Genomic DNA, 12,218 nt, shown 5'->3' on the forward strand with positions numbered 1-12,218 from the left:
CAAGCTACCTTTTTTGGATGTCCTAATAAAAAAGAGACCTGATGGTTCAATGAGCCACTCTGTCTACAGGAAAGCTACCCATACGGATGCTTACCTGAAACCGGATTCCCACCACCATCCATCCCAGAAGAATTCCCTCATCAAGACTCATAGAGCCCAATGCATATCCGACCAGGAACATGTAGCCAGTGAACTCAAGCACGTACACCAAGCTCTTAAGGCTAATAGTTATTCCGACTACACAATCCGCAAAGCTATCACTCCAACCATGAAGAAGGACCCTCTTGAGGAGCCTTTCAAAACCATCACTTTACCCTACATTGCGGGGATCACAAAAAAGATCTCCAAAATCTTGAATAAACACACAATCCAGGTCCGATTCAACACATTACATAAAATCCGTGATCTGGTTCCATCTGTAAAAGATGTGATTCCGGACATACAGTACCCTGGCGTCTACAAACTAAGTTGCCTCTGTGGTAGTAGTTACATTGGAGAAACCAAACGACATGTCTCGGACCGCATTCGTGAACACAAAGCAGACCTTAAACACGGTAGGACCAACACCTCGGCCGTTGCAGATCACTGTTATAATTCAGTAGGTTTACATGACATTGACTTCTCCAAGATAGAGGTTCTTTGCAAGCCAGCTGGCTACCATGAGATATTCGTTCATGAGGCTATCCACATATACAAACACAGAGACAATTTCAACCGAGAAGATGGATTCTGGCTTAGCAATCATTGGAAGGATTTGATAAACCATTTCGGGTCTTAATTGATTGATCACGCTTAAGGTGGCTTTCAGACCGCATCCATAATTTTTTCGTCTCTCCCCTCCTCTTTTCCGAACATATATGGACTCGTCCATCTGAACAAACTGTCAAATCGCTCTCCGTGGTGCTAACGTTAAAAATAGCCGCCACTTTTTTCAAATTTTCTTGTTGTGGTTTTCACACCTGATGATGATTGCTTGTGTTGCAGTCGAAACGTCGTGAGAATTTTATTGTTTTATATTTTTATTATTTTATTGTTTCCCTTCTACGTGACTTTACCGAAAGAACCAAGAATATGAATCCCTGCAGTCACGAAAGCTTTAAATCAAAAGACCTACCTCTTGTTTATTTTTATTTTGGCAAAGTGCGTTTAGTGCACGCCATTGAGAGTGAAATGGTTAATTTAGCCAATTTGTTCAGATTACAATATCTAGCTATGTCTGAATTAATCATAGATCCCCCTTCACAAACCCACACTGACCAGCGTGGTGAAGTAAGATCAAATACTTATCATAGCCGATTAGTTGTTGGGAGGCCTTCATCCACCAGTTTGTTGATTAAGGGCTGCAAACAAATTATTACTAATATATTGGACAATGAAGTGTGATCTGAAGTTTTTTTAGTGCAGTCACTGGTAACTGGGTAGCGACCATTAACTCACTACATTTGAGGACCCGGTTTAATCGCAACCCTATGTGAGTCTGTGGGTCTCTATGTGGGTGTATGGGTCTCCATGTGAGTGTATGGGTCTCCATGTGAGTGAATGGGTCTCCATGTGAGTGTATGGGTCTCCATGTGGGTGTATGGGTCTCCATGTGAGTCTATGGGTCTCCATGTGAGTATATGGGTCTCCATGTGAGTCTATGGGTCTCCATGTGAGTCTATGGGTCTTCATGTGAGTCTATGGGTCTCTATGTGAGTCTATGGGTCTCTATGTGAGTGTATGGGTCTCCATGTGAGTGTATGGGTCTCCATGTGAGTGTATGGGTCTCCATGTGAGTGTATGGGTCTCCATGTGAGTGTATGGGTCTCTATGTGAGTCTATGGGTCTCAATGTGAGTCTATGGGTCTCTATGTGAGTGAATGGGTCTCCATGTGAATCTATGGGTCTCCATGTGAGTCTATGGGTCTCAATGTGAGTCTATGGGTCTCCATGTGAGTCTATGGGTCTCCATGTGAGTGAATGGGTCTCCATGTGAGTTTATGGGTCTCCATATGGGTGTATGGGTCTCCATGTGAGTGTATGGGTCTCCATGTGGATGTATGGGTCTCCATATGAGTCTGTGGGTATCCATGTGAGTCTATGGGTCTCCATGTAAGAGACAAGGTGAGACCAAGTTGAGACCACTTTTAATCATAGAAAAAATACGATCACTGCATCGCGCACTTTCAGATGCGCTTCTGCGGCCGTCTGGAATGCTCTTCCTTCCGATAATAGGAAGCCATTGGAGCTATGCACTGTTAAATCTAGATTGGAAACTCAATTATACCGACTTGCTTTTTGTGCTTAGTTTGTTGTCCTTACCCCGCACCTGCAATTAGCAGGGTTGGCTACGTACGGGGCGAAAGAAGTTCAACATACGTACAATTCACGATGAGAGCTTCGTTTTAATAAAGGGTGACTGAATCCCAGATGCAAACCCATGACCTGAGCTGTGCCGGCTCAGTGCTTTGATCCCCTGCACTGCCCCAACTCACCCAGCCACCTTCAGAAAGCAATAGCACCCATTTTTAACAGTAGAGGCATGGTACAGTGAAGGGAGCAGCGGGTTTCCCAACTCAGCGCGCACTCGGGAGAGGGGTTTGATTTTCTGCGTCACTCTTGCACAACGTGACGCATTCCAAATTAAATTTGCCACACCTGCTCACCATTGAGCAACAACCACTACACAGGTGTGCCGCTTTTCCATTTAATTTGCGCCGTTTAATTTCGCGCAGGTTTGGCCCGCTGCCCTGGGAATTGGACCCCCCCCCCCCACCTCTCGTGTACGTTCCTAGTTCGTAAAATGAGAAAAAAATAATTCCTGGAAGTTACAAAAATGATACGGAACATTTCAAACTTGAAATTTTAATGTCGAAATTGCGGTTTTGTGTAAATAACTCCGCCGTTGTCATTGTATTCTGAATGTGTGGAAAAAGAAGAAGAGGGGAAACAAATAAGCGCAGCTCTTGAGCAAAACTTTTTTTTCCTCTTCCACGGTTTCCGTTCTTCTGTGGCGATAAATGGGGAGAAGTAGGAACGTGCGCGACCACCCGTGAAATGTGACACCGTGCCCAGCACAGCCTTGCAGCCAAATTGTTTAAATGTCCCAACTGCCTCTGTGAAGGCCGGGGCAATGGGGCGGACAGAATGAGTCAACTGACAGCACATGACGGGATTCAGATTTTTCACGTAAAAAGCAAAGACACGCCCGCATTTGTCGCGTAGATGACGCAGGGCCACGGAAAAAGGGTGTTCCTTGAACAGAAAATAAATTAAACAAGATCCGTAAAGCACAGGATCCGTTTTCTTCACCTGAATGTCTAGCAACAACTGATCCCTTGAATAAGATAATGGTGCTCACAACAAATGTGTTGTTAAGCCATATCCTTTGTGTTTAAGGCTGTTACTGCTCAAGCGGGGCATTTTTTTTTCATGTCCGTTAAAAGTGAAGACTGACTCAAGCAAGCATGCAATTTTACTGCCGTGGACGCGTTTCCCACGTCACCGCTTCTTGGTGGTGGAATTTCAGCCGAACTTTGTGCTCGCATTGTTGCACGCACGAAAGAAGATGTGTAAGAAAGCCCACTTTTGAGTACAAAAGACACATTGTTCACTGTCAGCGCTGGGAAGAAAAAAAAACAACGCACGCTATAATTTGGGATGATTTAACATCACTGATTGCACAAAGAACACTGTCTTACATGGTCTGAAAGTACATGGGGAATAGTGCAGCTTTATTCATTTTTATTATAACGAACACCAATCCATTTTGAAACCAGCGCGGCATTTAAATTCCATACTATTCATTTGAGTTGAACAACCAACGGCACTGTACCAAGGTGTGCATAAACAGTGTGGGTGTACCATTATTCACATTAATTATAACATTTATAACTTTGCTTCTTTTTTTACGACAGAGTGATTTATTTGTGTTTGGATCACGGGCATGAGGCAGACTGCAAAGAGATGGTTGGCATAGCTTTTTTTTTATTCCCCTGGTGTGGTGCAGGAGGGGAGGTGGGTTTTTTGTAGGATGCAGCGAGTGGATGGTGGCATTTACGGGTCTTAAGAGGCAGAAGGAAAACCAAGCGTGCTTTGTTGTCACCCACCTGCTCCAAATTCCTGCATTCGAACCCGCGGCCGAAAACACATTGGAAGACTGGGCACAAGCGATGGCAAATTAATCTTCGGCAAACGGTAGTATGCCTCCTGTGAGTGGTGCCTTGCCAGGAACTTGGTGGTGGTGGGGGCGGTGTTAAGCACACGTTGAAGGTTATGCCGCCTTCAGGGTTCACAGTGGGCGGCTGTGGGGTCTCCCATTGTAGCTGCAGGCGCAGATGCCGTTCGAGGCATCCCCTGTAGGTAAGTGGGCAAGCTTGATTTGGCACTTGCCAGCGTTCTAGGGTACAAAAGCTTTCGTTTGCGGCGATTCATGAATGTAGAGTTCGTAACTGTTATGCGTGTAATCGTTGCACCTTCAACGCTCCGTGCAAAGATTTATTGGATAGTTTTTTTTCTGTAGAGCGATAATTTGAACACAAACTCTGGTACTCAGCAGGAGCAAAGTCTTGAAGTTATTAGCTGCCTGGACCCTTTTTATAATGCATTATGGGTTTTTGTTTGTCGCAAGAGCGCTGTATATCGTGAACGAAGATATAGTCTGAAATATGTCAGCCAGCTAAAACTGAGTTTTCCCCTCAATCGATACACAGATTTACACCCCTCTCTCTGGTATGTATCATTTTTGTGGAAATGTTATTGTGAGAAACATGTCAACAACAACAATCACCCGTAAGTCCCAGCTGTGATCACTTGGACAGATTGCGCTATTAACGCAGCAGCTGACCTCTCGTGAGAGGTCATCCCTCCATTTAAGAGCACTTTTGTTTGGCATAAAGAACGGTTATAAATGCATCTTTAAAATATACGTAATAACAGTGTATACACAAAGACGCTTGCTGTATATAATTCAACATTTTTTTTGTAAAAGGATGTCATGCTGCTTTCAAAACAGATTCGAGAACTGCAAATTATGGACCAATGTAAACATTGAATTAAAAAATCAGCGCACACAAGATATAATGCTTTCGGGTCCAACAAAAGCATTCTGCTTTGTTATAACTGCTGAACCTCAAACTGCTTTAATAAGAAAATAATTCAAGCGCAATGATACGTAATTAAATTCAAAGCTTGCACTCGATGGGTATTAAGTCAAGGCATCGTCTAGGTTTAATTTTTATGGACCCACAATAGTATAGTTTTAAATGTCAGCACACCCCCCCCCTTCCCCCCCAAATTCCCATATTAATTTGAGATACATTAATGTGCAAATTAGGCTAATGTATGTATGTATGGTAATGCACTGAGTTATGGAAATTGGTCTATTAGGAGGTAGAGGCGTTTGTGAAGCTCTATTAAAAGGCGATGATGCTTGGCAGCAAACGGGCACTTTGTCAAAACGTGGCAAGTATTGACTACGTCCACCACCGACACCTGCAGAGTTTCAGTGAGACTGGTGTGGCATGCACAGGTGTGGAGCTCACTATTACTTCCAAGGGATGATGATGTCCTGTGGACCGGCACAAGATCCTCCCTTAGGGACACTGGTTACTCTATACCATTTAAAGGACGAGTGCTTTTTTTAATGGGACAGTCGAGTATTATGAGGCCCCTTGCTTCCAGCCCCAGCTGGAATATCGCATATCGCTGGTTTTAAACTTTGGCCAAATGTGTGCGCTAATGGCCAGTGAAGTTGCGCTGCAGTTGAACGCGGCAATGACTATTTGCAGTGAGGTGGGGGGGGGTGTTGTGGCTGTGGGAACGGTGGGTGGCAGTTAAAGGCCTCTTGCGGAGACTTGTTTAGGTGGCGGACATGTATTTATGTTGAACTTCTTCCGCATCGTACGTAGCCAACCACGCTAATTGGTGGTGCGGGGTGGGGGAAGGACAACAAACTGAACACAAAAAGTAGTTCTCAGGAAATGGGTTTTCAACTAAAGGTGAAACTTCCCCACTAATTTTGCCTTCCTTGTGTTCAGCAGTTGGTCAGTTCTCCTCCCAAACAGGCCACCTGCCAGTTGTATTGCTTTTTTATTATTCCACGTCCCTTATCGAAAGCAAACACGGAGGAGCAAGGACACGAGTAAACGGCCCAGGAAATTCCCCTTAATAAATATCGCACCGCTCACTTAGTCTCATCTTGTGATGATTATACGGCTTTGACATGGTTACTATGACACTGGCGGAAGGGCACCATTACATTCGATTGTGAATGTACTGTATAGTTTATTGATTTATGGCGTAGTTAATTTATCTGAGTAACGAAAGCGTCCTCTGTTTATCTTTAATATCTAGTTGTGTTATCCATTATTAATTTATTTGCTTTATTTACATTCGCACAGCAGACTGCGCGATGTCCCCCTGGAAACAAATGCTCCCGAATGTAATTGCGCGCAAAATGTAAAATCCAATTAAGATTAGCTAAAGCAGTTTAGGTCGTTTGAGAAAAGTGGGTGCGAATCTTCGGCATGTGCGTTTAATTGGCATTCAATTATTCAAAGGAGGCAAGCAAGCCATGAGTTATTCTATCCACTATGCCACTGGCTTTAAACGTGATACAGACATCACAGCACTATTTGTATAGTGCCCAGACCAGAAACTACAAGGCCAGCAGCCGGGCACGTGCCCAGACTAGGCACTTTTTTTGGGCGACACATGTCAGGAAGGCACGTGAGCGCTGGGAGTATAGTTTTTTTTTCCCCCATTATCATCTGCAATCAAATAATGAAAGGTGAAAGACACATGAGTGCACTGCTATATTCCTGTGCAAAGGAGTTGAACATTAATTCAAACTTTGAACTTTTGACCAACATACGTTCCTGAATAGAACAGTGGATTCAGGATTTATGAAGCGTCCAAATCCCATCATGGTTGTTTCAGCACATTGCCTATCTAGGCTTGGAAAAATGTGTCCTGCAATCGCTTTCACAATATTCAATCACCTGTTGAGAAGGAAGTAAAAGAGGGTGATTTGAAATCAGTGGGATATCTCTACCATGGATTAACTTGTATTTATTCGATGTGCGAGGGAAATTAACTTGCATCGCAGTTGTTTGCATTTTGTGGCATGAGGGTAAAGATGCTCCTTGTGTTCAAGGTACCCGTTACTGTATTTTAGTTCTGCTTGGCGAAGATTCGTGTCATGTTTCAGTTTTCTTTGTGGTGGAGCAACACAACTGTGGTCCCGTTACACAATAGTGCGCAGATGTGTGGTTTGTACGTTTGTCTATTTTGGTTAAAAAAAAGTTTAGTGGAAATATCTTTCCAGAGAAAACACAATTTCAAAAACACTCAACCACCACGCACAGCTGTTTCTGGTCGAATAGGAAATGAAAGTTGAACCGAAAACTAATTAGTGCTGTGGTTGGTGAAGCGGTTGAAATTAATCCTGCAATATATACAGAACGGGTTTCATGATCAGTGTGGAGCGAGTGCTGAAACTCAACACCATCGGGGTTCTGCATATGTAATTCATGATTCGGCCCAAAGCTTGGGTAGAGCAATAAGGAACTGCTGTAACTTTCAGTTTTCATTTCTTGGCAACCAGCATTTGCACGTTGGTAAGGTGTGCAATTATGTTTATGAAAATGTCAAAAGCTCATTCTGTACATGTGCTTAGGGACGGGTAGGAATGTGTGTACGTTTGCATATGTGTGCATGTGTTTGCATATGTGTGCATGTGTGTGCGGTTAATTCTAACATTACTTGTCAGTCTGTAAATCTAGTGTGGGCTCTTTGTGGGAGTTTTCTGCTAGATTATGATTTTTTGTTGAACATTCCATCCTTGAGCCAATTGGCCGCTGAGTTATTTTTCCTTACTTTGCATTGGAATACGCTCGCATGCACACACGTTGAACAGATTGCTTATAATTTGCGATCCCACGAATGCCACAATGTCACGTCGACGAGTTTCAGAAATGTTTGTGAAGCTCACTTGAAAGCAGTTTTTTTAAAAAATAACCATGAACATATATGTAGCAATGTGTCGTAAACGATCTCTCTTCTCTTTCTTTTTGAAAATGTATCCGCAGTGGGAGGAGTTGACCATCATGCTGAACCAAACGACCCCAGTGCAGACCTTCCAGGTGTGCAACATGGGCTCCAACCAGAACAACTGGCTGCGGACGCGCTGGATCGCTCGCGACCCGGCCCAGCGCGTCTACGTGGAGATCAAGTTCACGCTGCGCGACTGCGGCAGCATGGCCGGCGTCGCCTCCACCTGCAAGGAGACCTTCAACCTCTACTACTACGAGGCCGACTCCGGCGCGGAGATCGACGACGGCAAGTTCGCCAAGGTGGGCACCATCGCGTCCGACATGATCTTCGACAAGACCGACGTCATCGACCGCGTGCTCAAGCTCAACACGGAGGTGCGGGAGCTGCCGCCCCTCTCCTGGCCCGGCTTCTACCTGGCCTTCCAGGACGTGGGCGCGTGCGTGGCCCTCGTGTCGGTGCGCGTCTACTACAAGAAGTGCCCGGCGGTGGTGCGCGAACTCGCCTCCTTCCCCGACACGGTGACGGGCACCGACTCGTCGCCGCTCGTCGAGGTGCGCGGCTCGTGCGTGCCCAACGCCGTGGCCAGCGGCGACCCCAGGATGCACTGCAGCACGGACGGCGAGTGGCTCGTGCCCATCGGGCAGTGCGTGTGCCGCCCGGGCTACGAGGCCGCCGGTCACGAGTGCCGAGGTGAGTCGTCTCGTCCCCGGCGCTGATCGCCCGGCGCAAGCCCTGGCGTGGTTTGGGAGGCACCAGGGGTTCGATTTTCCGCTTCGCAAGCCGAGCCGTGTGGCCCTGACATCGCGCACAATGAACGAGCTGAGAGGCGCTCACGGGACGCGGTGACGTTCCGTTTTTAAATTGTTGCTGACTGGTGTCGCACACGATGAATGTGTCATTAGCCCCCATCCTGGCTGGCGCTACTTGGCCCCTGAGCTACATTCAGATGTCTTGTGAGGCCCGCATATCACAGTTTTTATCTGGTTCAGCAGAGCCAATAGCCAGTGGGAACCACCCGTACTGCAAGAGTCTCGTGCTTGAGCGGCTCAGACGTGCGAGTGGCAAAGGGCACTCGAGTCTGCTTTAATAAATGGATGTGTGTGATGAATGTACACTGCAGGTAACATATTTCAAGAGCTGCGATGTCATAATTGCAGTACCCGCAGTCCCAGTAAAAGAAAGCGACTTTTAATGTCCCAGGTAGGCTTGCAGATTTGTCAAGACAGCTACCTGAACGAGAGTTTTATCCTGGGAACACCAGTACAGGTGGAAGCCCTATGCCAGTCCCTTGATGATTTGATGCTCACTAGTTCCTCTAATTCCAGGATCATGGAAAACTTTGCATATTGTTCATCACAAGCTACTGCTTAATGTAGGGAATACTATGCTATCGCCGACACACATTACTCAAAGTCAAAGTGATTATCTGCTCAAACGAGCTGAGGCACTGCCCATCTCCTGTTTACAGCTGTGAGCCAGTGGGGGAAACTTCACGTTCCTATCGTGGGGGTGAGTCTCTCCATTGTCCAGTATAATTATCTATACCAGTGGTTCTTAACCACTGATCTAATCAGTCTTGCGACAAAAATAAATACACCTTTAAATTGTTTTAATAGTAAAAAAAAATCTATATATTACTTAACATTTTTTCGTTATCTCTATAGTTATATTAAAGCTATTCGTTTAACTTTGGTGGTTCAATGTAGCACTGCTATGTCTAATCTAGAAGTCAACAAAGGACACCTTTTACAATCTAACAACTTCAGTGGCAAAGAGCAGTCGTAATTATATAAACATCTAAACAGCTTTTCAATGATTTTTGTTTAATATTTTTAAAAAGAGCAATCAGTCCATAAAAACTCATGAATTTTAATGGCATGACTCTTAATAACATTCATCAGATAGTAAATTATGGTCACGTAAGAGTGTGTTTAGCTCATTACTGACCCACATATTCGCATGGCAATGATGAATGCAGCTTTGCCATTGGACAAAGTAGAATTTCATTAAATAAGTATTAAATACTGATTCAATGAAAGCATGCTATCCTATTTGTAGAAATATGGATATCCATGCTCACTGTGGCCTGGTGAGGGACAGAGATAGAAGCCAAGAGAGAATGAGACAGAGAAAGAGAGACACGGAGACTTATAGATGGCAGAGAAAGACACAGCTTTATAGAGGGACAAAGGGAGATGGGAGAGAGAGAAAGAAAAACAGACAGAAGGAAAAGCTATCGAGACGAAGGCGAGTTGAAAGAGGAAGAAGGGATTCAGAGGTAGGCAGACACACAGAGACAGAGACGGAAAGACAGAGGCAAAGAGACACAGAGACAGCTATAAAGTCATAATAGCAATCAGACTATTCATACACAATTATCCAAAGGCAAGATTGAATAGGATGGGATCAGTAGACAGCATATACGTAGATGATCAAAACCAACATCATGAATGTTAAACTCGACAGACGTTAAGAGCATAGTGATGGTGTCTGTGTTATTTTAATTCTCATACCAAAGCACCTTCAATAGATGTGCTCTGGTGACACAGAAGGTGCTTTACATAGCCAGAGTTGAGACTATAAGAGGTTTAAAACAAAACTCAGAAAGACCACTCAACTGAATATACAGTGTCTCGGAGCTCAGATGACCACATGCAAACACCATTGCAAAAACAGTTTTGGAATTTCCCACCCATGTCAACCAAGGATCCGCAGGAACCTTACCTAACCTCTTTGTGACCAATCACCTTCTATCTCTATATCTGTCTATCAGCATTGAATAACTAATTTTAATAACGTTCAGGAATCCATACTCTGCATCGTTCTTGGGTTTTTCTTTATCACGCTTCACCACGATGGTCAGTGAAGCTGGTTGAGCGAAGGGCCCAGGACTGGATCACAGATGTCACTCGCCACTGATGTTAGCCATGGCCGTGTATTGGAACGCAACCGCCACCGGGCTCAGAGTGCAGTGTGTGGATCACGACGCACCGGTTCCACAGGGAATCATTGTACAGCACTTGCGTTCACGATTCAACACAAGTTAGATTTCTAAGATTCTTCTGAAGTGCCGTCCTAAGTGCCTCAGGCTCAAAACCAAGGCATTCAAACATAGCACTAGCGGATAGCAGTGTTGCCGTCCGCTGTGCCATCACTGCCCCACTAATCGTAAAAATAAAATAATGATTCAGCCTAAATGTCTGTCACGGTCTACTTTTATATACAAAATTCCTCTTCCAGCATGCACTACATTAAATGCACAACATACAATACATAATCACAGAAATGCATTGCAAGACCAAGAATCTGCATGCTTTGTGCCGTAACTTTGGCTGGTGATGATGAGATCCCAATTCCGCTCGTGTTTATTTACGCGCCTTTGCATCTGACCCTTCCGTATGGAGGTTCAGCAGTGGCTGTGAGAAGCCGGGGAGTTATTATGTGCAAGGCAGAGAGGCATCTTCCTTCATCTCCGAATTCCCCAGGGTTTTGAGCAGTTCTTTAAAAATAACAACTAGTGCTGTGGCCACTTGGCATTCTTCCTTACAAAAGTGCGGCCCTTAAGAGTATGTGCATAGCGACACAAGGGCATCGTCTCCAGGGATTATTCAACAACACAAGAGTCCAGTGAGCTCTGGATGCGAGAGTGAGATCCATGAATACTTTTTTTCGGTGGGATTGGTAAAAGAAAAATGTAAAGGTGCCACCCTGCGATTGCTTGCTTGTGCCACGGCCTTGTGGAAGGGCTTCTCCTAGAGGTAGCTCTAGAGAGTTCCTGTCGAGTGGTATTCCGTTTGTTTTTCGACGCTGGCCAGATGTCTTGGAAGAGGTGGGAGTTCCCACATTTCACCACAATACCCCCGACCTGCCGATCGAGATTAACTGTAGTGAACCTATTTATGCTGCTGGGTGGACAGACATAGGGGGATTTAGGAAACTTCCACCATTGTTTCAACTGCCGTGGCCGGAGATCAAAACGAGCCGACTATTTCTGGAATGCAACTTCAATGTGCTCACCACTACACAGTGCAACAGAGGCAGGCACCGACTGTAAATCTGTTGAATATCAGACAGTGTACCAACGTTCAGGACAACCTATAATCATACTTAAAGAAAAAAAAACCTGTTGAGTGTCGGGCATCTTAATGATGAAAACATGACCTTTGTGACTGGCTTGCGTGACG

The 12,218-nt window shown here is 44.9% G+C and overlaps 1 protein-coding gene across 1 annotated transcript in view; it reads left to right on the forward strand.

Annotated features, from left to right (window-relative positions):
- LOC116942357 (ephrin type-A receptor 4-like) overlaps nucleotides 1-12,218 on the forward strand; it is a 71,411-nt gene that overhangs the window by 10,991 nt on the left and 48,202 nt on the right. Inside the window, exon 3 of the mRNA XM_032954149.2 lies at nucleotides 8,070-8,724. Coding sequence (XP_032810040.2) covers nucleotides 8,070-8,724 — 655 coding nt within the window. The remainder of the gene's footprint in view (nucleotides 1-8,069; nucleotides 8,725-12,218) is intronic.

This window comes from Petromyzon marinus, chromosome 14, assembly GCF_048934315.1.
Source record: "Petromyzon marinus isolate PM22_M1 ecotype Great Lakes invasive population chromosome 14, UKy_Petmar_22M1.pri1.0, whole genome shotgun sequence".
Taxonomy (NCBI): Eukaryota; Metazoa; Chordata; class Hyperoartia; order Petromyzontiformes; family Petromyzontidae; genus Petromyzon; species Petromyzon marinus.